The following is a 26,372-nucleotide window of genomic DNA, read 5'->3' on the forward strand; positions in this document are numbered from 1 at the left end:
TTATATCAAGATCTACAAATTCCCTGAAAAATTAAAAAAGAAACTAAATTAATATAATCAAGTTATATGCCCAATTGATAATATTTTTCTCCCAAAGAGAACAATTTATATAGACATATACCACAACAGGTGGCATTACATTTTAAAATGCTCCTAATTTTTTAAAGTAGGACTAAATTTCTAAGTAAAGGTAGGGCTAGCAAAGACCTTATTTCAAATACAAGAGAAAGGACTGCTACAAAGTGCCAAAAAGTGTAACACTGAACCCTTTGTCAAGCTTTTTTTTTGATACTGATGTTTTAAAATGTATTTTTAAAGTAAAGTAATCACCACTTGAGGAAAAACTGTTGAAATGTAAAACAACCAGAACACATTTGCTTTTTGGTAGCTTATGCTTAGCTGACTTCAGTATTTTAAAAATCTTCAGATTAGAGTCTATAGACATTTTAATACTATATGGAAACTCCTTAAGAGTTCCTGAAGACCTATGCTATCCATTTTCTGAGAACTTTTGGTTATCATTCAAAAGCAACACCATCCTTACAATATACCATTCCCATTAAATACATGGATCATTGCCCAACTGTTCCATTTCTCTAAACTGCTTACTTGAAGCTTTGGTTAGAAGGGGAAACCAGATTTATAAGTGTCCAGTTTTCTGAGATTTTATAGCACATAGCCAATGAAAGACATTCTTTACTCCTATGTTAAAAGGCCAGCTCAAGCCAGCTTAAGTCTGGACAAGCAAAATCAAGTTGGTTTTATTTGTACTTCTAGTCTATAAACACAAAGTTCTAGAAACTTTGGGATGTAATCACGGAAAACGAGGAAAAATGTACTTCCTGACCCTCCCCCAACGGTGCACTAACCAGCAGGACCAGGTGTTTTAACCAGTCTTCTCTAATGCTGCTGGTCGAAGGCCACAAACCACATCTACAATGAAGAAACATCTCAGTGTGTTCGAATTCCAGTATGAGGCATTGTGTTGGTGATGTTATTTTGTAAGACTTGTGATCCTGCATGACTTTTGGCCATTGCTTCCAAAAAGGAAAAGAAGACAGCTGTGCATGGAAAAGGGGGGTTGGAGGGGACTAATGAAAATGTTCTCGTGGGCTTGTTTTCTCTAAATAAAGACATGCCCCTAACAAGCACAAAACCCCAACCCCCTAATGCTGATCACTAGGAATATTAAATTATCAAAATTAAAAATAATTTCCTCACCTAGCACAAGATACTATACAATATTATAAACACAGACACATGAAAAAAAAATCAGGCAGTAGAAAATGTACAACAGCTTTGGTGTTATACAAAATAACTTCCAAAAAACGATTGACAGTGAAGCAGAGTTCATGTTCTCTTACCACAGACACTCCACTGCTGATTTCTACTTGTTTCCTTTCAAGTTCTTGGTAAGGTCTGAACAGCCAAGAAAGACAGAATGTACAGTTTACTTAATAAGAACTGCCAGGAACACCAAGGTACTGCGCTCCAAGAGACGTCATGAAAATGTCTTGCCTCTGCACTACGGCTCTGTGGCACGTTTCCTGTCAAGATCACAGCAGGTCCAAAATAAAGTGACAACTAGATTTAATAAATTAATATACATTTTGTTTAAAGATGTACAATGCACATTCTGTTTAATCCAAGGTTTTAGGGTATCCAGGAACTTCTATTTACACATGTACAGATCTCAGACAGCTATGATGTCGGAAGATGCAAGAAGGGCAGCAGAGCCTTGCACTGCGGCTCTCTGAATGCCAAGAACGCAAGTCAAATACAGTTAACTTAAAAACAATGCTGAGAGATCACTGGGAAAAATCTCCAAAGAGAGAAGTCCACAAAAAAGGACACGTAAAGGCAAGGGGAAGGTCAAGGTAGTTGAGACAACCACTTTATTCTTGGGACGACTGTGGAGGTGGCGGAGATGTGCCTTGTTTGCCAGATTTCCGTTCATAATTCACGAGGCGTTGGCCCACAAGGTATCTAGGTTGTAAAAACAGGGTGGTTACTCTCTTATATGATCTTACATATTTAAACATCCTTCCTAAGACCAGCCAGTTTTTAAATGCAAATCAGATCACTCTCACTTCAAACCCTTCCATGGTCAGCTGGGTGGGGAAGAGGACTCTAGAATGAACGCCTGGCAGACGGTACACCAGCAGACACCTCACAGTGAGGCGTCGGCTGGTGGGAGAAGCAGGAGAACGGCAAACATTGGAAGGTTTCGGCTGCTGGGCACTGGGCTCTGGTCCGTACGTCAGGGGCTTCTCACAAACTAGCACACTTGGAGGTAAGGCACAGTAAGCTTGTTCAGGGGAGTTATCTGTTACAGACATTTTATAAAACAGCTCAGTGGACAGATCTGAAGAAACAGACTAGAAATATGACCTTCGGAAAGCTGGGTAGAGAGGTAAGCAAACCAGAAAAGCTCTAGCTCTAGACAAAAGGAGAAATCAAAGGGCAAAGTTTTCAATGAGGTCGGAGGGGAGATGGCGGAGAGGTGAGTGTGCGCAAGGGACGGAAGGCAGGAGGCTGTGGCGCCAGAACTTAACTCACGTGCTGGCATGAGAGGGAGGACAGGACAGGAGGTGCGGGGCTGCAGAACTAGAGACAGAGTGACCATGGCTGAAATGACGACACCATACCCCCAGGACGACAGCGGCAGTCGCAGAGAAGCAGTGGTGTGCTTCACTGAATGGCAACGGCCTGCAGCCTGACCGACCCTCGAAGGACAGTGGGTGACCAAGCCCACAGTGTCAACGAGCTCCAGGAGGCCAGGGTAACAGGTGCCCATCCGGGGTCAGCACCGCAGACTGCGGAGTGCCCCGTCAGTCCTCAGCCAGTGTGCAGGAGTGTGAGAGCGAGTGCGGCCAGCCGGCAGCAGCGTGGCCGGAGCTGGGGCTTTGAGACCTACTTTACTCATCAGTAAAGTAAGAACCACAGTACCACGCTCCGTGCTCACTGTAAGAAGCAGGAAGCGTACAAAACCCATGGCCACAAAGACGTGGCATATGCTAAAACTCGGGGTTTTAGCACCATTACCTTTCCCACCTTGACTCCCCACTTTCCTGCCAGCAAAGACAAGCCTAATGAGATCTTTTTGCAGTTTATGCCAAGCAGCTTAACATGTCACTTTTTAAAACATTTCGCAAATCCTACTGCTGCTTCATCCATGATCCTACTGTTTAATACTTTTTCTGTCTTACCAATTCTTCTCCAGAAGTTAACTACTCCTTTCCACACTGCTCCCCAACCAACCAGTGGAGTTTTAAACTGTGTGGATATTACGTATGTTTTAAACAATGACAACTGAACAGCCGCTAACGTAACACACATGGCTCTACCTGACACACACATCATCACAAAACAGACCAAGTCACGTAAAGAATGGGGTTAGCATGATGGCAACGAATAAGCAATATCCATTGGTACGAGAGACGTGGTATAAATTAACTTGCCCGAGACCAAAAAGTAACTCACTGGCAGCAAAAGGAGACTCTGAGCCCATCCCCCACTTTCCCTGATGCCCAGCACCCGCTCTTGCCCCAGCCGGCCCCAGGCACACCCCACACCCAAGGCCTCCAGCGAGCCTAAACGTCAAGTTTTCTACACGAAGAACAAATGGGGAGAGAGGAAACAGTACACTGGGCTGCAGAAAATAACAAGAAAGGTTGGGATGGTGGTGGGAAAGGACATGGCGAGGGACAAGCCCTGAAGAAGCATCAGAAGCCGAGGCTGTGTCTTGTTTGCTTTCCGCCCGCAGAACTCACTCGTCAGCCTAAACAAGGGAAGTGACACAAACTGACATTCATCACCTACACCCCCCTCCCCGTTCTTTTGTGGTGGACAGAATTTTATACGCTGACCGCCTGAGTGTACTTGTATTTTCACTGCCAGTAAATGCTTTGGCGAAGCCTTAACACCCTCAATCTCATTCTTAAAAACTCTTAAGAATCCTCGGAGTAAAGAAGGTGACCACACAATGTGCTCAGAAAAAAGGAGGTGTTGTTAGCAGGGACACGAGACGGCACGTGTACACTTCGACTTTCCAGGCGAACCTGGATGGAGAGTTACAGACCTCCTTTCCCTGCCGGACACCATGAAAGCAGAAGAGGATTCAGCTTTCTGTCAGGACACGGAAGGTCAGAGGACCGTTATCCCCGGAAGGTGTTTCCCTCAGCCGCCGTCCGTCTCTCACCAAGGTCAGGTCTCAGAGCATCCCATCCCCCAAGGTCAGGCCCAAGATGCTTCTGCAGGGGCCTCACAGCCCCCCTCAGCAATGGCCAGAGCGGCCCAGGGGCCCCTGGCTCCAGGCAGGGCTGAGGCAGGCTGAGTCCTCATGCAGCTTCTTATTTTTAACCGCAACTATTTACCAGATTGTCAGACCAAAACATTTGGAAGCAGACTAAAAACTATTCGGAGCAGGCATTTCAACAGGCTTCCTCACCTTCCTTGCTTCTCCCAGTCTTCACCTCCATGAACGACACTCTGTACTGCCAGCTGCTTGGCCCAACCGAGTCCTTGATAACATTCCCTTTCACATCCTACACACGCTCTGTTAGCGAATCCTGTTAATTCTACCTCAAAATATATCCAGAATCTGAGCACTCTTCCCAACTATGACTTATCACATCAGAAATAAAAGGTAACACAGGAGACATCTTAAGCTAGAGGAATGAAGTCTAGACTCACTTGTCATTTTTAATGTGCTCATAAAGGCGCTTGAACTGGCGGACCTGGAAGGACAGGATCCCCATCAGCACCACAACCATCAGTAAGAACGGATAAATTCGCCGGTGGACCAAGTTTTGCATTTCCGCAGTAACACCTGTAAAACCAAAAGACAAGCTCAGGCGTCAGTGGAAGGACAGTGAAATGAAAGCACGTCCCTCTCCCAGGACAAAGGGGCTGGTGGTGCCCAACCGCAACGCAAGCTCGTCGTGTGAATGGCGCGAGGCCAGAGCGCGGCAGTCGCAGCCCGAGGGGCCCCGTGAACACGCCAAGGAGCAGGATGGTGCCTTCAAGGCCACGCGGGAACCCATGAGAGGATGTTCACTGAAGAGGAACAGTGGGACCCATTCAAGAGAAAGGTCATTGTGGAGAGTGAATTAGTGCTGGTGGCTTCCAATTAGGGAAACCAGATAGGAGGCCACTGTGGTTAGGGTGAGAACCCTGGGGAAGGTGCCGACTTCAGTGGGACCACCTGAGTAGGGAAGGCAGAGACTGAGGTGACACAGATGACCTACAAGGTTTCGGACTCATGCAGACTGTTGGATAACACTAGTCACTGAGAGAGGGAACTCAGAAGAGAAAGATCTGGAGGGGGAAACTGTGCTTCTCACTCACAACACATGCTGTGTTTAAGGTCCTGTGAGACTCTTCCGCACACAACTGATAATATCTAGTTGCTGAGGTATCGCTAAATACCATCCCCTCGGGGCGCCTGGGTGGCTCAGTGGGTTAGGCCACTGCCTTCGGCTCAGGTCATGATCTCAGGGTCCTGGGATCGAGTCCCGCATCGGGCTCTCTGCTCAGCAGGGAGCCTGCTTCCCTCTCTCTCTCTCTCTCTGCCTGCCTCTCCGTCTACTTGTGATTTCTCTCTGTCAAGTGAATAAATAAAATCTTAAAATAAATAAATAAATAAATACACACTTTAAAAAAAAAATGCTATCCCCTCTTTGCTTTTCCTTTTATGATAAAGAACATTCTGAAAATCAAATGTAACATTTTCCCTTGATTTTACAAGTATGGGACCATAGCACTTCTAGTCAGGAGACAACCTGAAGGAAATCTGTTCTTATTTTGGGGACAGTGTAAACGTTAATACCACCTCACCTGCCTAGAGAAAAAAACGATACCAAAGAGCTTTATGATTCTCTAAATCTTGCCCTAAGTTAACAAGTCTAAGAAAAACAGCCTTCTAAAATCATTGTTTTAGCTAGATTTTTATTTACAAATCAATCAGATGGAGCCAGACAGCCTATGGTACCGGAAGTGACAAGAATACACTGGTGTCATAAAGGTGCTCCTCAAGCTCCCCAGCCAGCATTACCCACCTAGTAAAGGAACGACGCCGGACGCTATGACGTAAGGTACACACAGGGAAAGCAAGAGCACAGAGATCACGGGCGCTGCCAGTTTACGAATGATATAGTGAAGGTCAATGTTCCGGATGCCATTTGCATAAACCTGAAACATGAGGAAGAAAATCAGAACAAGGATACAGGACAAATTCCTCCAATTAACAGAGCAATCTCTATTGAGTCCAAGGCACATCAAGTTTAATCTGTTGGTTATTTTTCCCAAACTCAAGACATATTTTGAACACAAAGATAAGTACGGTGCTCACAAGTTTTTTCAGAAATGCATTTACTTCCTTAGACTTTGTAGTTAACTCTGTTAAGGGATGAAATAAGACTCCAATCTAGAATCCTAACTACACTAGTCCTGGACCATACAATACCAGGCATATCCAATAACGTTATGAAGACCACATAATCTGAAACAACTGCACACATATCTTGTGTAAGAGTGATCTGTATTATTTGTTCATTTTATCTGAAAAATTCATTCATTTTATCAGAAACACAGTTCTGAAAAGCCTGTATAAATGAAATTGTGACAAAGATATTTTTGATTTGTGAAAGAATTCTACAGTGAACTTTATTTTTTTACTTCCAAGAATTTCTACAATATTTTCATCATCATCCAGAAAGTTCTTATGAATAGAACTTCAGAGTAAAGAATAAATGGAAGTGGGAAAACTCTGGGAACAATGGAAAATAAAGATGGTGTGCAGAGGGGGACAAAACAGAAGAGTACTGTTCCTGTTTTCTCCTCAGCACCTGAACTTCTCCTGGACACAGTCACAGGACCCTGCAACTCAGCCCAATCCCTCAGGAACGGGCCAGAGCATTCGGATGTGCGTGACAACAAGCTTAACCCTCCAAAGGCAAAGCTTCCAACCCAAAGAAACCTATTCACCCCAAATGTATTTAAATCAGTGCAACAAGGCACCCCAGTGTTTCTCAATCCTTTTACTCAAACTTACCCACATATAGGAGAAAAGAAGGCATCAGAGAGCAAAATATTACAAAGATCAACAATGTTTCACAGCCTCCAACTGTGATTACACTGTGATTTATTCTACCTCCTTTGTCAGGGTCAGAGTCTCACCTGGAGACCCCAAAGTGGAGAGATGCATGTAAACATACAGCAATTCCCTGGCTCACCCTATCTCCAGCAATCTCTGGGTCAGGAATTTTTTTGACAATTTCTTGTGCATACTGAGCTGAGAACTACTGTCTTTATTTTCTATACATCAAAAGGAAGTGTGCCTTTACTGCTACAGAACTGCAACACCTAAATCATTTGGCACTAACCTGAAGATAAGAGGACTGTCCACAAATATATTTTCTAGGCAATTAAAATTTAAAGTAATACATACCAAAATCTGTTATGTTATTTTAGACAGAAATCTTCCTTAAGTGAATTATCATACTTTCCAGCCTTATTATCAGAGTGCAGAAGCACCATCTACTTTTTTCAAGGTTATCACCACAATGACCAAGCTCACAGGTCCATAATACAACAGTCTTAGGTGCTATGCAGCTAGAATATTCCCAAACAGCACTGCCTTTTTTTTTTTTTTAAATATCGGTGTTTTTATTTTTTATTTTTGCTATTTTTAAAGGCTCTGGGATACATACTTTCTAAGTTTTTATTTTAATTCTAGTCAACAACACAGTGTTGTATCAGTTTCAGGTATACAGTATCAGCTTTGCTTTTTCTATCTATTTTTTTCTGCCCTTTACTTATTTTTAAGAAGACTTCTCTATTTATTTGAGAGGGAGAGGGCGTGTGCACTCACGAGAGGGCAGAAGAGAGGGAGAGAATCTCAAGGAGACTCTGCACTGAGCGTGGAGGTAGACACAGGGCTTGGTCTCTCAACACTGAGGTCACGACTGAGACGAAACCGGGAGCCGGACGCCCAGCCGACTACGCCCCCCAGGCGCCCTTGCCGTCCACTTGCAGTCTTGGGCCGTGACCTCTTCACTCAACTACACACTGAGAAAACTGAGTACCTGGTCTACATTGCAACTCTTGCCCTGAAAAGAAACCACATGTGCTAATTTTTGCCTTACTTTAGACAGGGTTTTAGGTACTTTACGCCACTGGTTAAACTTCAGACAAGGGACATTTTAAGAGTGGTTGATGAAAATTCATGGCAATAAAACAGCAAACTGTCTTCTTAAAAAAAAAAAAAAAGTTATATATGCTTCTTAGAGAAAATGTGCAGGAAACTCAGGAAGGCGGAAATATGGAACATAAGCACTCAATGGCCAAGCACAACCCTCCGCCACTCCCAGTCTCTCCTGAAAGCCGGCTCTGCTCACCTGCTCTATTACTGTTTTCAACCACCACTGCGGACCCATCAGTGTTATAGCTGCAATGATTTTGGCGTGCAGGACTCCAAGGGCCCAGTCCTAGGGAAATAAAACCATTTAAGATTTATTTATTTATTTGAGACCAAAAAAGAGGGCAGGGGAAGGAGCAGAGAGGGAGATAAGCAGACACCCCACTGAGAAGGGAGCCTGATATTGTGATACCCTGTGGGGCTCGAACCCAGCACCCTGAGATGGTGACCTGAGCTGAAATCAAGAGTCTGATTTAACTGACAGAGATACATAGGCACCCTGGGAAATAAAAACCATTTAACAGATTTTCATTTTCAGCAATAAACCCAGTATAGAGGCTATACAATTTTCTTGCATATTTCACTTCAAAACAGCAGTTCTGCGGGATCAGTAACAATTTTACAGAAGACTAACATACACTAGAAAATCCAGCAAAATTGCATGCCACCCCTTCCAAAGCTCTGTTTCCAACAAAACAAATTCTAGTATCTTTCAGAAACTTACGGTACTTGTGTCAACGTTAACGGAGATCCTGACAGGCAAATAAATAACACAGCACCATTATTTTTATTTTGTCAACCATCCTGGACTGCCGTATTAGTTTTAGCCAAGCTAACTGCATCAGAAGAAGCCTGTGGAGCCATGTTTGGCCTAAAGAAACTATCCCAAAGGCTCACAGAGAGCTTCTAGCTCTAGTACTGCTGAAAGGTTAACTACAACCTCCATGGCCACACCGGGCTCCCCACTGTGCCTCCGGCCTGCCCACGCCAGAGCTCCACCAAGCAGCCAGTGCCATTGCCACCTCCACCCCCACCCCCAATGTGACATCTTAAAGCACAAATCAGACCACAGGAGGACAATTCCTTGCTTACAACCCCAAAGTTCTCAGCATGGCACACAAAGTCCTGCATAGCCTGGGGTCTGTTTTTTTTTTTTTAATTTAATTAATTTATTTTTTAAAGGTTGTATTTATTTGACAGAGAGAGCATGCACAAGTAGGGGAAGCAGCAGGCAGAGGGAGAAGGAGAAGCAGGCTCTCTGCTGAGCAGAGAGCCCAATGCGGAGCTCAATCCCTGATTTTTTTTTTTTTTAAAGATTTTTTATTTGTTTATTTGACAGACAGAGATCACAAGTAGACAGAGAGGCAGGCAGAGAGAGAGAGAGAGAGAGAGAGAGAGGGAAGCAGGCTCCCTGCTGAGCAGAGAGCCCGATGCGGGACTCGATCCCAGGACCCTGAGATCATGACCTGAGCCGAAGGCAGCGGCTCAACCCACTGAGCCACCCAGGCGCCCCTCAATTCCTGATTTTGACGTGCAGGACCCTGGGCCACTTAATGACTGGGCCACCCAGGTGCCCCTTAATGTATTTTTTAAAAAGGTAACATGTAATATTTAGATATATATATATTTTTTAAGATTTTGTTTATTTATTTGACAGAGAGAGACAGCGAGAGACAGAACACAAGTAGAAGGAGTGACAGAGGGAGAAGTAGCTTCCCGCTGAGCAGGGAGCCCAAAGTGGAGCTCGATCCCAAGACCCTGAGATCATGACCTGAGCTGAAGGCAGACGTTTAATCAACTGAGCCACCCAGGCACCTCCTGATCTATTCTTTTTTTTTTAAAAGATTTTATCTATTTACTTGACAGACAGAGATCACAAGTTGGCAGAGAGGCAGGCAGAGAGAGAGAGAGAGGAGGAAGCAGACTCTCACTGAGCAGAGAGCCTGATGCGAGGCTCGATCCCAGGACCCTGAGATCATGACCTGCGCTGAAAGCAGAGGCTTAACCCTCTGAGCCACCCAGGCACCCCTCCTGATCTATTCTTATATAAATCCAAAACCGTCTGCAAAGGCTGAAGTCCTCTGTGACTACCACCAGCCTAAATCCTGATTCCTCCCCAGCAATGACCACTACTAATAGTGGTACGTACCCTCCACATTTCCCCCCTAAGCATTTACCTGTAGCTACACATATACATCCCACAGAAAAGACGTCGTGTCATTTTTATACAGATTTTGCTCACACTGGTTTTTCTTCTTGCTGTCCGCCATCTCGAGGCTTATGTTCTGATCTACTGATCCGGCATGCCAGGATTCTGAGCATCTTCTTCAAACGGGGTCAAAGGTGACGCACGCTCTGAATTCCTGCACATCCTAAAAGCGTCTCTTCACTCTACAGACCAATGACTGAATGACATTTTGCCTGGGTATAGGAAGCTTGGTTTTTGTCCCTTTCCACTCAATGGTCTATAGATGCTCTTCTGCTAGATGGCTTGTGTTGCTACAGATAAAAGTCTATTACCAGTATGATCTTTTTTGAAGTTTGACTTCTCCTTACCTTTAGAATTCAGAAATCTTACCAAGATATGCTCAAATATGTGTTTTTCTTACCAGTTTCATCTCAATGTCCACTTCACCAAATCTGATGAGTCCTTTAACCTACAGAATCAGGACTTTCAATTCAGTTTAATTTTTCTATTTCATTCCATGCTGCCTCATTTCTGCACTCTGGAGCTCTTATTAGGGGATGTTAAATCCCCTGGATGTATTCTCCGAGACCCTTACCCTTTCCTGTAACGTCCTAACTTGTTCAGTTTTGCTCTGTGCTCGGCAGTGGTCTTCCGGGAGCCCAATGTGAACTTTAGTGGTGACTACCCACATCTTCAGTTCAGCTACTGAATGTCTGAAGACCCACGCTATACAGCATCACAGCTTCGCTGCTTTACTGCTACTGGGTGCACACGAACACAGACTCCCCTTGATCGCCTGCGTTCTCATTCTTCCGCCTGGATACTCATGGCTCGGGGAGTGGCTCCATGTCACGTGGGACGTGGTCTGACTGCTCTGCCTGGCCACTGCTGCGCAGCCCCCTAGATAAAGCATTTGCTGTTTTTCTATGAGGTTCGATGAGGTTCAGGTCAGACCAAGTATAACTTAAAGGGCTGCAAAAGGACCTCTGAGCCCTTTAGACCTTTGGGAGAGCAGGTACCAATCTGCTGCAGAGAACATGGTGAGAGCCTCTCTGCGGCTTCTGTACTGTCCCAGGCTCCCAGGTAGGGAAGATTCGACCCACAGATTCAGCCTTCCTTTGGCCTTTAGGAGTTCAGAATACACCCAGGTGAGGTTCTTGTTCACCTGATGGAAGTCCACAGTCTGCTCAGGTTCAAGCTCTTTAAAGATCCACTGATATATCCAGTCCTTTCTGACAGGATAGGACACACAACACTAGTTCCTCCGCTAGAATTCCGAGAGTCTAGTCTCCATAATGCTACAGCTGCTTGACACAGGGAAGGCAAGTAACTAGGAGTCAGGAATGGAAAAAAAGCAAACCGTTCTTTCAAATGTTAGAGTTTTATCCAGAATTTTAAGGATACCATGCTGCTCCTATCCATCGAAAACCAGAGTATTTCTCCTACTTAAAAACATGTCTGAGAGGGGCGCCTGGGTGGCTCAGGGGGTTAAGCCGCTGCCTTCGGCTCAGGTCATGATCTCAGGGTCCTGGGATCGAGTCCTGCATCGGGCTTTCCACTCAGCAGGGGGCCTGCTTCCTCCTCTCTCTCTGCCTGCCTCTCTGCCTACTTGTGATCTCTCTCTGTCAAATAAATAAATAAAATCTTTTTAAAAAATAAATAAAATCTTTTTTTTAAATAAATAAATAAATAAAATGTTTTAAAAAAAAAAATGTCTGAGAGCTACCTATAGCAAAACACACGGCTCCACTGCACTCCTTTTAACTGCTGCACTAAGGGCCAAAGTAAAAATGTATCACCTTTCTTTAGTCATTCTCTGTGGATGGACATCTGGGTTGCTTATAATCTTGGACATTATTTTTTAAAAATGACATGGTGGAAAGAGCCTTGGCTGTGCTTCCTGCACACATGTAAATGTTCCTTCGCAGCAGATCTGAAAAAGTGAAACTGCTAGGTCATAACACATAAATATTCTTATAACTGGACAGCTTCCAGTTACTCTGCAAAACGACAGTGTTGGGTACTGTCAAGACCATCAAGGACACACAGGTGACCATGACCATGCCAGCTGCTGTCACTACTCACTGCAGTGAGGAAGGACACACAGTGTGGGGAAGTTGGGGTGCTCAGGAAGACAGAGAGAGAGATTACAGTAGTTCAGTTTGCTTGAGGTGAAGAGAGAGAAATTTATGGAAGCAGGGCTTTGCTATGTGCAATCCTTTAGAAAGTGAGGTCTCTTATTAAATCCATCCAGAAGCAGGGACTGACTGAGGCTAAAACAGTAGCTGGAAATGAAGCAGCAGCCAATGATGGGGGTGTCTTCTCATTTTTGTGGTTTGGATAACGCTCATGTTTTGCCTATGTTCAGACATGATTGTGAGAGAGTCTTGCTTCTGTCCGGCTCCATCACGGTCACAAAGTGGTCTTGTGTGATGCTGATGTTCTGTGAAATTGTTTCTGCCAGACAGGAGAACACCAAGGCCCAGCTGATGATGCCAGGCCAGCTCCTGGGTATCAGGGGGCTACTTGCTCTTTTTCAGTGCGGCACACTGCGTTACACCGAGACGCAAACAGTACGTATCTGCTGCATGTGCCGTGATCACTGGGTTAAGGCAGCATCTGCCTGACCTCCTTCCAAAGTCAAGTTGTGTTTTCCTTTGGGATCTCAAGGAACCTGTAAGATGACACTTTGCCACCATTCAAATAACTACTAACTACTTCTGCACTGTAGTGGTGTTGAAACATGCCCGCAAATTCTTCTCCCAACAAGTGGCTGGGGTTTACAGCCCTTCCCTTGAATCTGGGCCAACCACTGTGCCTTGCTTGTAGCCAACAGAATGCAGTAAAAAGCAGTACTGTGGGAATTCTGAAATGAGGTCATAAAAGGTGGCGCAGCTCCTACCTTGTTAGCTGAGACATTCATTTCTCTCAAGTGCAGTGTAAGAATCCCAATACCCTGATACTACCAAGCTGTGAGGAAGGCCAGGTACATCCAGGAGCTACAGCTAACAACCCAGCTGGTGGGAAACCAACAACCAATGTCAACAACACAGGTGAGCGACGATGCTTCTGAAGGCTTCCTGGAGCAGCTCTCAAATCACACTGGGCTACTGAGTGTTCACAGCTGAGGCCCCAGGAAACACGAAGCAGAGACAAGTCAATATGGCCTGTCTTGATTTCTAGCCTGCAGACGCTTTGGACACGATAAATGGCTGTTTTAAGCCACACGGTCGTAACGTAACTTGCTAGACAGCGATAGTTAGTAACTGAAGACCCATCAACTTTCCCCTGCTGGGTTCCGTATCCACTGATCAGCCATCCGTGCTGGAATTGTTAACTATTGCAAAGCAGTGATTTTCTTTTGTAGCTGGCCTTATTCTGTAAAAAAACAGCTTTCCTTCAACCCCTGATGCTACCTGACTTCACTGCGATGCGGCTCTTCCACGAAGACCTCACATGGGCTTCATTACCTCCCTCTATTTCCCACTTTCCTCCCCGAGCCTGATCCAGACAACGCAGGGGCTGAGGCAGTTCCACACATACGCCCTGTCTTGCTGCATGGTGGCCCCTCGCTCCTTCCTGGAATACTGTCTTCCTTTCTTACGCACACCTCCGTGCTCCACCAGGTTGTCCGAGACACTGTCTCCTGTAGAGAACCAAATCCCAGCTCCGCAAACCAGGATAAACACCTCTTCCACATGATGCCAGAGCAACCCGTGCTTGCCCCAGTCACAGAGCAGCTCCAGCCTGTGAGGCGGAAAAGAAGGACCTGCGCTGGCCTCATTCCCGTCTGAGGGAGTTACAGAAGACAGGGCTGTAGCACACATTCGAGCACGAACGTAAATATGTGCTGTTAAATGAAGTTTTTGTGGAGGCGCTTCATCAGGAGAGTAGAGGAAGGGAAATACACCCCACATAATTTTCATTTCTAGTAAATCCACTATCATATATGCGAGGAAACAAAGAAGGCTGAAAAGCCTCTGATGACTGAAGTCGGTGCCTAGCTCTTCCCCCTAGGATCTCTTAAGAACCTGAAGTCTGTGATGCTAATTTCTGGCTCTAAATACTATAGAAAAGTAGTGTTTTCTTCCCTACTAGCTTTAAGATCTCTGTTGTGATCTACATAGGTTCCGTCAGAATGCTCTTTTTAATAAGTCTTTTACTCTGGGGAAAACATGCTATAATTACTTAAAAACTCGAAGTTACTACTTGAAGTCTCAAATCTAAAAGAAGCAAGAGCTCTCACCTTAACTAAAAAGTGGAAAGATCAATGCATGGTAGTCTGTATCTTTAAATATCAGGTGAAGCCTAAATCAACAGTGGCATTTTAACCTATAAAGACCTTTTACAGGAATTTTATGACCTGCATATAAGGCAATAGATTAAAATGCATTACTTAATCGATTTTATAAGGTTCCTACAACAGAAAAAATTGAGTTTTTCTACACAAACCGCCTATAATCATTTAAAAAAAAACAACAAAACAAACAAGGATTTTTCTGATTCCAAGTCCACAAAGAAAAATCATGAGCAAAAGTCATGCACTTACCTGCCATGGGTAAAAAAGAGGAGTCTGATCCAAGGGAACCCTCAGGGGAGCAACAATAACCAGTTCAAACAGGAGCCCCAGCAGGAGCGGGACAACCCCCGCCAGCAGCACAGCAACTATCAAAGTCTTCATGATCTATTGGGAAACGAGGCCATGTCACTAGGGAGTCTTTCTGACTTTTAGCTAAACTCTTTATTCCATTTGGAAATTTATTTTTCTTCTTTAACCCGATGCCTAGCAGAACCAAATATATTATTACCACACATACATTTTACGTTACACCATTAAATGAAATTTGAATACTTATATACAAGCTCAAGCTATAATGAAAGCATGAAATTATTATGCATTTTGCTATAAAACTCTACAAAATTCACTTGATTACATATATTAATCAGGGGGCTGTGCTGTTTTTCTCAATCTTATTCTCAGGGGCAGGCTTTTATTTGTCCAAGAAGAGCTACTGATTATCCCACGCTCCTATTCCAATTTGTGACCCCTGAGGTGGACTGGTATAGGAAGGCTGTGCATAATCCCAGTGAAGGTACTTAATCAGTTTGATCAAACTGGCTCCCTCCAGAACCCTCTATGGTCCCAACAGAACTCACGATGATGACAGAAATGTCCTGTATCTGTGTTATGGGAGCCATTAGCCACATGGCTAGAGCCAGAGCTCTAGAATTTGAGCAAAGCAACACAAAATAAAAATAAAGTCAAAACAAAGAGAAAAAAAGAGAAACTATGAAAGCATCACTACAGAATCCTGGTGAAGAAAGGATTCTTTAGAGTGGCTCTGATGTCTGGGGACCTCCCTTTTTCTTAAGGTAGCCTCAGTGCGTAGGTGTGTTTCGACAAGAGGCTGATATGATGAGGGCGAAAACACAGTAATTGATTTTTTATACGGCACACTACAGATAAAGAAGAGTATCAAAGGAAAACTGGTATTAGCTGACTTCAGTATTTTCAGTATAGTTACGTGTCCCATTATCTTGCGAAATTAAATAGTAATTAAAGCCTTTTGTTCAGAGTATGCAATAAATCTTGTGGTTTTCTTTCAACACTAATATTAACCTTTCAGTGAAATGAAAATCTAAATTCAGATACAAAACGAGCTATATGAAAGAAGTGGCATAAGCAGTGAACTATCCAACATCACAGTCAATCAGTAAGTCACCACACCTGGACATGATCCCACACTGACATTTTTACCCACCTTCGTGCAACTAACTGCTTTATTGAGGAATAGTTTCCATTACTTACTACACGCTCACATTAGCCAAGACATTCTTGAATTAGTAATAGAACGTGAAATTAAAGGAATCCCATTTATATGAAAAACATGCAAAACTTTATCCTGAAGTCAAGATTTTACATATTCAAATAGATCAAAAAAATCAAATTTTAGAAAAAAAAATCTTAAAGGGAAATTTCCACTTAAACTGATTTTAAATTCTACAGAATATCTTATTCCTTAAAAATTTCCAAAACAACTTTGCTAATTGCACTACTTACTTACGGGTCTAACTGGATCACTTAACAGGATGATTTTCTTTGGACACTGACTGATATCCAAAGAAACATCTTTGTTTCTTTGGACATCTTTGACACATCTGACCACGATTCTCAGAATTAACCAGAAAGCTACTATTGTCTGAAAGGAATAATCCTTCTAACTCAAAAAAATCAATTCTCTTGACACTACCAGCATAGTGAAGAAACGAAAGTGAAAAGATTTTTAAAAATGATTAAAAAAAAAAGAAAACTTCCACTAGTCCTGTCAAAAATAATCAGTTCTTTATCAGAAAAACCTACCATGAGGGACCACTCTTTAACCTTCTGGAAGATCACTCTGCGTCCCTGTGGCATCCATGCCACCAGCACCGTCACTGCCCTTATGGTGAGCCAGCAAACATAGAGACCACAAGCAGCTGTGTAGAGCTCATGAATTTTGGCAGTCCCCGTCCAAAATGACATTAACCAACGGCCAGCAAATACTGAAAACAGAAAGGCTGATAAATGAGATATACAGCTATCTATGTAAAAAGAACTATAATCCTGATGTTTAGTATTTTCAATTTATTTCCATCATTTTATGTCATTAATAAAAAGATCACATGTGGATATAACATATCTTCATTAAAAACAAACAAGAGAAACCCCCACAAACTCTAAAGAATGCAATTATTTGGTTAAGGCACAACCAAAGCACAGGAAGTCATTGGGGACAAGCTCTCCTGTGACATCTATCCTGACTGGCCATGCCAATCACTTGCTCTTTCAGAAAAGAGAAAGATTGAGGAGGTTGTTCTTACTGTTTTTATCACCAAATAAAATCACTATACACATAATATGACAAAAGTGGGGAATTTGTTTTATTATTTTACTGTCAATACTTTCATAATTTAGGAACATTACAAATAATTAGATTAACTTTCAATTAACTCATTCATCAACACAGAAAACTAGGGGTGCCTGGTTTGCTCAGTGGGGTTAAAGTCTCTGCCTTCAGTTCGGGTCATGATCCCAGGGTCCTGAGATGGAGCCCTGTATCAAACTCTCTGCTCAGCAGGGAGCCTGCTTCCCACGCTCTCTCTGCCTGCCTCTCTGCCTACTTGTGATCTCTCTCTGTCAAATAAATAATAAAATCTTAAAAAAAAAAAAAAGACAGAAAACTAAGCTAATTTTAGTAAGTGGGCATAATAACATTTTAAAGCACAATAATCAAAGAACATCATATTCATTTTCTTAGAGAGAAGATTCAAATATGCCAAAACTTAAAACAGACTGCTTCAGATAAAGTTAATACAAATAAACTCTACAACGTATGGATAAAAATCTGCCTCAGGCAAGATCATTTGTAAAGTAACTTTCTTCGCATGGTTACTCCTCCCTAAGGCTAGAAAGAACAGCAAGGTCCGAACGTCCCTCCATAAGGCTAGAAAGAACAGCAAGGTCCAAACGTCTTGTGTATCTTTCTACGGATTGATTTCCTCTTAATACAGTACTATTTATCATCTTCAAATACCTAAAAGGAGCTACTGGCTATGCTGAGCATTTTCCATATATCATACCATTAATCCTCCCCAGATCCCCCAAGTACCACTATCCAAGGTCACGTGAGGGTGGAGGCTGGATTTGCACTCATGCCTACATGACAAAGCTCATGCTCTTGACCAGTGACCCAAACTGCACCAACTGCCTCCAAGTGAATGAAACCAGCTCAACAGTTAAGTCTTACAAGTTGCAATGCTGGCAACCAGACTTCTTTGCAACATCACAAAAGGGTTTGGGTGTGAAGATAAGTTGTTTTTAAAGACAAATACACATAAATGTTATGTGAAATAAACACATGGATGGATAGATGGAGAGACTGTTGCATGGACAGACATAATTTCACATACTTCTAATAAGGTGTGTTTGTTTTTTGTTTTAGAAGATTTTATTTATTTATTTGACAGAGATCACAAGTAGGCAGAGAGGCAGGCAGAGAGAGAGAGAAAGGGAAGCAGGCTCCCTGCTGAGCAGGGAACCCGACGTGGGGCTCGATCCCAGGACCCTGGGATCATGACCCAAGCCGAAGGCAGAGGCTTTAACCCACTGAGCCACCCAGGCGCCCCTAATAAAGTGTTTTTGAGAGAACAGGGTTATGGCTTTAATTTATAGTAATATCATCAGAAAAGTAAATTATGGGGGGAAACAGCCTCCTTCCTACCTTCAATGCATACTATGACACCAAACATTTCTAGGATTAAATATGACTATGTTTTTCCCATTAGATGGTGGGACTGGGTTGTACTTTCACTGCCAAATTCAGGTACTGAACTATGTTTTCTTCTTTTAAATTTTTCTTTTTTTTTTCTTTTAAAGATTTCATTTATTTATTTGACAGAGAGAGATCACAAGTAAACAGAGAGGCAGGCAGAGAGAGAGGGAAGCAGGCTCCCTGCCGAGCAGAGAGCCCGAAGCAGGACTTGATCCCAGGACCCTGAGATCAACACCTGAGCTGAAGGCAACAGCTTAACCCACTGAGCCACCTAGGCGCCCTCTTCTTTTAAATTTTTCTTAATATTTCTGATAAAAACATGAACATGGAACATAAAAACCACAAATAAAAGCAGTCCAAAATTCAAAAACGAAGTTTTCTGAGCAACATGTTTACTACACTGCACCTAACCATTAATCACATTTTGTCATCTCAAGAGCAGTGATTATGGGGAATAGTGAGCTCTCAGCATAGGTCTAAAGAACAAAGTCTTTATTCAGAAACATGTAAAAAAATTTATATTTTGCCACCACTTTAAGTTCAATCACAATTCCTACAGATTAGAGAATATTCTCATTATTTTTAGAAACCTCACTTGAAACTGTATTTCCTACTTGCTCTCTCCTAACCTTATTAGCCCTCATGGAAAAACTCAAGTATTTAATACAAATTTAATTTATAAAAGTGTAGAGGTAGTGCTATAATCAAGATAACAACTCAGTATACATTTAAGTGCTTGTAAGAGATGAAAAGTATCTTTCACTTAATGAATGATTATTTAAGCAGCTAACATGTATCAGGATGATTTAGAATGTTTTGGCTTACTATACACACTAACTGGGAGGGTGGGGGCAACAAGCTGTTCCTGAGACTTTGTCACTGGCTTTAGACTCAACCCCATTTACCTCTGGCCTTTGCATAACATGATAAACTATTATATTCCCCCCACAGTGTCTTACTTGTTAGAGAAGGAAACGGTGTCTAGCTGAAACTAAAGATTATTATTTGTGAATACCAGATGATACAGGGAAACAGTATGGCTTCATAAAGTGTCTAGTAACAACATAGAGTGGACCGGAAAGATAAAATGAGGGCAAACATAATTAACATCAAAAGACTGGCTTGAAAAAATTATTAAAGCCACAGAGGTAACTTTTTGAAAACCCATACTATAGAGAGACTATCTCCAAAAAAAACAGAGTCACCACACATACTTTACTTCTAAAAATGAATCAGGGGGCCCGCTGTTCCCACGTGGACTCGAAGGAGAAAAAATAAAAAAAAATTTAAAAAGTAAAAATGAATCAGGAATTTTGTCTTGATATTATTCTCCCCTCTATTCCAATACAAGTGATTCCAAGGAGAGGGAGAACCCTAGAAAGATCATATTTCATATTCAATCAAAAATAAAGGGCAAACTATTTCAAGTTTATACTCAATGAAAGAGATAAAAAGCATCTCACATCATTAGCTCGTACCTGGTAGAGTAAGGCAGATGAGGCTGGCAATCAGTAAGGTTATACACATGAAGACAATCAACAAAAAAATCTGCAAGGCAAAACATAAGACTACATAAATGGTTCATATGTGCTCAAGGTATTTCATGACACCCCTCAAAAAATCAGCACAATTCCCCCAACAAAAAGAAATTGCCTATATTTCTAGGTTTTCTTCCATTTCACATAAAAGGGAATTTTTATTTTAGGTAAAATTACCTATAATTTCAGCCGAAGTAAGTGTCTATTTTCATATAATCTGACACATCAGCAAGTAACAAGTAAATGTATTTTTTAATCAGAATGCATAAAAATAAAACAACCACCTTTAATTTTACCTATTAATTAAAACTAAAAACATTCACTTTTTAATCAAATTCTCAAAAACAAGTTTTCATGAAAGGAAAATGCTGTCCAATTACAACTTTCTGTGCCGATGGAATCTGCGCTGCCCGACTCAGCAGCCCCTGGCACAAGTGGCCACTGAGCACCTGACACAGGGTCAGTGGGAACGAGTCATGAAATTTTACACTGTATTTATTTGGTGTGTATTCCTACCAGAAAAGTGCTTTCCCCCCCTTTTTTTTCCTTTATTGAGTTATAACTCACAAAACTGTATTTAAATTGTGCAACAGGATTTACTACAAGTACACCTTATAAAGGGATTCCCACCATTAAAGTAATTAACACATCATCATACCACATCCTTACAGTTGTATTCACTTTGAATTAAGTTTAAACGTCAACAGCCACACGGAGCTCGTACTACATGTGGCTGTACTGAGAAGTGCAGAGAAAAGGGAGTACACTAAGAGAAAAGCAGCGGCTGTGGGCAGAAAAGAGCAACTGCTGCTCGCCTTCCACCTTAGCAGCAGCCCCCTTCCCCTGCCCAGAGGGCCGAGCTCAGAGGGAAGATGGAGAAGGACCTACACTCACACTCTGAGGGGAGCCTTTAAGGCTGTCGGCTGTCCTTGCTTGAGAAACCTCCTATCCGTTCTCTCTGACCTGGGCCAGGAAGCACCTTCTGCTCATCTCAGAGCCTCGTCTCCCAGGACTCCTCCCGTCTCTCATGCTCACCTGCACACCCAACCTTCTAGATACACTTAATTCCCAAACCTACCAGCCTGCCTCTTGGTTTGGCACAAGCGTGGAGTGCCCTTCCATTTTTCCATTTTATTCTCTGTCTGGCCTAACTTTAGAAACTTAAAAGCATCACCTCCTCCACAAAGATTCCTGGATGCCCTTGAAGAAAGCATTCTGTGGAGCAAGGATTGACTAACTGTGCAACAAGTCACCATATCGCAAGTGAGGTGAGGACCAAGACCTCACGATCAAATTTAACAACACAAAAGCCCCCACCACGATCCTTGTCAGGAAGTTTTGGTGGGAGTCTGGAGGCAGTTGCTTCGTTAACCAGTCTTGTCTTCAGTTACATCAGATGTAAACATGAGATGACTACTCCCCTGCAGTAATGGGATGGATAGTAAATGGGAAAAACATCAGAATGCCCATTCCAGCTCCGGGCACATAGCTGACATAGATCAGTAACATTAATTTCTTATTTTCACTAGAGTCTTCAATGCTGCTACTTTCAAACAGTGAGCAAAAGCACACAGAATCTCAACCCCTATGATCCATCTCCAAAATCTGATAAAGTTCTCTGACATTTACATATATTCTCCTACTAATGGGAGGACTAGGGGTTCTTGTCGGGAGACTGTAAGATATGTCTGTATAGAGGACTACATGCTAATAGCACTAATAACAGCACCAGTTTCTCAAAGGGAATTTGAACAAACTTGACTTCTGCTTAACTCTTATAGTACCTACCCTGAGTGGAAAATTTAAAGGCCGGCGATAAGGCTGAAAGCCAACAGGCCCTCCCTGCTGGAGTATGGCTTGGTGGGCTGCATGCAGGCCTTCGCCCACCACGGGAATAGCGTTGTTATTTCGAGCATGCTGATTATTGTTAACTTGTTGATTTGCACTGTTCTCATTTTCTTCCTGGTCTCCCAATAAATAGGAATGAAGATCCCTGTGTAAAAAGTACATTCTCACTTGATCAGAATAAAACAGCAGAAAGAGACTTAACTTTCTTATTATTACTTACGGTAGAAAATGTGTAAGTAGTATCTGTACGTAGCAGTATTAAATACCTCATTCTGGTCTAAATGTTGGTACCTGCTTTAAAGCAAACCTTTCCTAATTAAATGTTAATGTCCACAACTCCCCAGAATTTAGCTGAGCTAATGTGTCCACTGTGGCGTGAGCTCAGCTACAACCTCCAGAGGGCACGTCAGTCATGGCAAACATGCAGGGGCGGAGGAAGCAGCTTGGGGCAAGCAAAGAAGGGCACCTGTTTAATCCAATACAACCAGATGCACATTTCACAATAAGGTCTCTACAGAATGCCACAAACTTTATGAAACATTTTCAAAAATGAAAGAAACATTTAAATTACAAAGATTCAACTTTAAAAATAAGTATGAAACTTGGAAACTTGAAAAAAATAAAGGCAACATGTTGACTGAATGCCTGAGAAACCTCCTGCCAGGGTAAGGCTTCTAAAATAATCAGGGATGGGGCACCTGGGTGGGCTCAGTTAGTTAAGCATCTGCCTTTAGCTCAGGTCATGATCCCAGGGGCCCTAGGATGGAGTCCCTGATGGACTCCCTGCTTGGCAGAGACTCTGCTTCTCCCCCTCCTTCGCCACCCCCCACTCATGCTCTCTTTTAAATAAATAAAATCTTAAAGTATAATAAAAAACCAGGATTAAATTGGTTTGCTTTTAATGCACTGAAAAAAAATGTCTATTTAAAAATGTCTCTGCCTTTGGCTCAGGTCATGATCCCAGAGTCCTGGGATCGAGCCCCGCATCGGGCTCTCTGCTCAGCAGGGAGCCTGCTTCCTCCTCTGTGCCTGCTTCTCTGCCTACTTGTGATCTCTGGCTGTCAAATATACAAATAAAATCTTTTAAAAAAAAATAAGAAAAATTGAGCATTAATTAAAAGAAGTATTATATACAACCTGCAGATACCACCAAGGGTCTCTTCTTAAAACTACTATTTCCGGAGTGGGGCATGGAACACACTCCGTCAGAAGGGCTACGACCGGCCTACTTACAGCAAGTATCCAGCGGTAACCGTCCACGCTCGCACAAGCCCCTTCAGCCACTGCCGCGTGTGTCCCTGTTCAAGCAGCGCTGGCAAGACCACCTGAAGCAGAAGTAGCTCAAGGGACAGTTCACTCACTGGAGCATCACTAAGACAATTACAAACAGTTGTAATTTACACCGTGAATCTAGTTTCCCATTATAACTGTATCAATGTTAAACACCTGATGGGCAAAACTCCTTCACGATCGCCTTACCAACTCACCACTGTTAGCACCTCTCCCCCACCCTCCCTCGAAGCCAGCAAAGCTTCCCCCTCTAACTCCTCCAAAACTGTTCCCCACAAGGGTCACCAACGACCTTGGTGGTGTTAAATCTGGTGATCAGTCTCGGTGCCCACCTCACTTGCAGTACAGCAAGCGGCATGTCACACAGCTGGTCACTTCATGCCCCTCAAAACACTTTCTCACTAGATGCCTTTCTAGATCTGTTAGCAGCCCTTCAGATCCCTGGGCTGGAGACAACGGAGGGCCCCAGGTTCTGTCCTCTCTCCTCTCACCTATGCATGCTCTCTGGACAAATACAAACTCCTGTGGCTTAAAATACCACATTTCCGTGAATGTCTATGTACCACTCAGACATCTTCCCTAACTCCTAACTTCATATCCAAAGTGCCAACTAGTGTCTCCTACAGACTTGTTAATTGACATCTTAAATTGATCATTAGCAAATTTCTACTCTTCTCTTTTAATCCTGCTCCCCCACAGCCTTCCGCACTGCAGAAAACGGCAACTTCATCTTTCCAGGTGCTCAAGACAGAAACGTGGATCCCTGACTGGCTTTTCTTCACTCCACACTCGAACAGCCAGAGTCCTGCTGAGTGGACCCCAAGAGTACCCTAAATCTCACTTCTCATGACCCCCACTGCTTCTTCCTTCACCTCAACTACCCTTACCTCTCACCAGGATCGCGGCACTATCCGCCCAGCTGGCTTCCTGATCCTGCCCTGGCCACCCTGTGCCCGTCTCTTCTCATCAGAGCAGCCACGGTGACACTTGGTAACCTGTATCAGATCACTCTTCTATACCAACCTTCGCAAGAACTCCCTAAATCACTCAAGTTAAAGCCAAAGTGTGTACACCGGCTTACGAGCCTCTCTAGGATCTGACTTTCCATGACCTTTCTGACCTCACAGCCAACTACCATGCTTTCTTTCTTCTACTCCGGCCGAACTGGCCTTCCTGCTGCTCCTCCAACAGACCTCAATGTCGCTGCACCTGCCCAACCCCTTCCAAGGACACTCTACCTCCAGGAAACCACAGGACTCACTCCCTTATCACCTCCTTCACAGCTTCCTCAACTGTCCCCTCTTCAGGTCATCAATCCCTTCTAAATTATAACCCCATTCTGACCATTCTCTCTATTCCCTTTGTCTGCTTCATTTTTCCCCCATAGTATTTATGACCCGATACACCTCACTATCTTTTATCTATTTTTATGGCTGTCTCCCCATCACGTAAGCTCCACAAGAACGGAATTTTCTTGATTCTGCTTTGTTCACTGTTATACACCTAGTACACAGAAAAGTACCAGGCATATCATGGGTCCTCAATTGTTTTTAATGGAAGAATGGAGTAAAAGCCACGATGTAGTTCAAAAACTTTGCTAAACTTCTAGGTATAACTGACTACCAAAATGGGTCTATCTTAACAATACCTAAAGCCAAAACCTGTGCTTCCCTGGTTCCATGACCAGATCCAAGTACATAAGGAAGGAGTGATGATATAGTTCAGGGAAAACTCGGACAATGAAACCTTAATTTGGATTTTGAGGAAAGATAACAAAAACTTGCCAGGCAAACATGGGGACGGTTACTCCAAACAGAAAGGGAAAAATAAGAAATAGCTAAGTATTTTAGCTATTGTTTTTAAGGGAGACTTAATGGAAGGGAGTACGGCTGGAGAGGAGAATTCAAGTTAGACAATGCTGGGACCAGACGCTGGGAAATCATTGTGAGATTATACCAAGGCTTGCAGATCTCTCTAAATGACCTAGACATTATCACTGAGATTATGGAGGAAAAGGTAGGGTGTTAAGGATGGGTTATAAAAAGAGAAAAAGAGGAAGGCCTAAACTAAGGAAGTAAGTGGCATACCAAGTTTCACCTGGTATGATTAAGATAAGGTAAGATAAGAGAGCTTTAAAAATGAGACTCAGGGTGCTTGGGTGGCACAGTTGGGTAAGTGTCCGACTTCTAACTTCAGCTCGGGTCACAATCTTAGGGTCCTGGAGCCAAGCCCGTGTGGGACTCCACGCTTAGCAGGGAGTGTGCTTGAGGTTCTCTCTCCCCCTCTTCCTCTGCCCCGTCCCTCACTAGCATGCTTGCTCTCTCTCAAAAATAAATAAATCTTTTTTAAAAAACGAGATTTAAAAGATTTAAAGCCCAATGAGATATAAATCTGAGGAAGAAACTGGGGTGCCTGGGTGCTCAGTTGGTTAAGCATCTGCCTTCAGTCAGATCATGATCCCACAGTCTTAGGATTAAGCCCCACTTTTCCTTCTCCCCCTGCTGCTCCCCCTGCTTGTGTTCTCTGTCTCTCAAATAAATAAAATCTTGAAAAAAGAAAAGAAATCTGAGGAAGAAACCCAATTTCCCAGCAGATTTCTGTTCAGGTAAGTGAAAGGATAATGCAAGTCACTAAAAAAAGGAATAAAGGAGAAGTGGTAGAACATAGATTTCTAGGTGACAAACTTTTAAATCAAAAAGATTTTACATCTGTAAGCCTTATGTCTTATTTTTAATCTATAGCTAAATACCCTATTATAGTGTATATGATGTGCTTTTCGTATAAAGATGTTTGTGGCTAACGTGCTCTCATTAAGTATGGTAAACATTTCAATGATGAACAAATGCGCACTTCATCTGCAGAAAAGTAAGTCTTCCTTTGGAAAATGCAAATGCTAAACTAATGCTTATATATAACCTAAAATGGCAAAAAGCAACTATCAAATGATTTCCAGTATCTGTTAAGAAATGAACGGGTATCAACAGAACTAAATTAGT

General features: G+C 42.9%; 1 protein-coding gene across 1 annotated transcript in view; it reads right to left on the reverse strand.

Annotated features, from left to right (window-relative positions):
- Positions 1-1,573: 1,573 nt before the first annotated feature.
- The window catches only part of MARCHF6 (membrane associated ring-CH-type finger 6), an 81,453-nt gene continuing 56,654 nt past the window's right edge, over positions 1,574-26,372 (reverse strand). The window contains exons 18-26 of the mRNA XM_044233838.1: positions 23,320-23,457; positions 22,027-22,231; positions 20,179-20,248; positions 16,750-16,931; positions 14,938-15,072; positions 8,400-8,489; positions 6,060-6,192; positions 4,696-4,831; positions 1,574-1,986 (exon numbers count right to left, since the gene is read on the reverse strand). Coding sequence (XP_044089773.1) covers positions 1,896-1,986; positions 4,696-4,831; positions 6,060-6,192; positions 8,400-8,489; positions 14,938-15,072; positions 16,750-16,931; positions 20,179-20,248; positions 22,027-22,231; positions 23,320-23,457 — 1,180 coding nt within the window. The 3' untranslated portion in view covers positions 1,574-1,895. The remainder of the gene's footprint in view (positions 1,987-4,695; positions 4,832-6,059; positions 6,193-8,399; positions 8,490-14,937; positions 15,073-16,749; positions 16,932-20,178; positions 20,249-22,026; positions 22,232-23,319; positions 23,458-26,372) is intronic.

The sequence above is a fragment of the Neovison vison genome, chromosome 1 (assembly GCF_020171115.1).
Source record: "Neovison vison isolate M4711 chromosome 1, ASM_NN_V1, whole genome shotgun sequence".
Classification (NCBI taxonomy): domain Eukaryota; kingdom Metazoa; phylum Chordata; class Mammalia; order Carnivora; family Mustelidae; genus Neogale; species Neogale vison.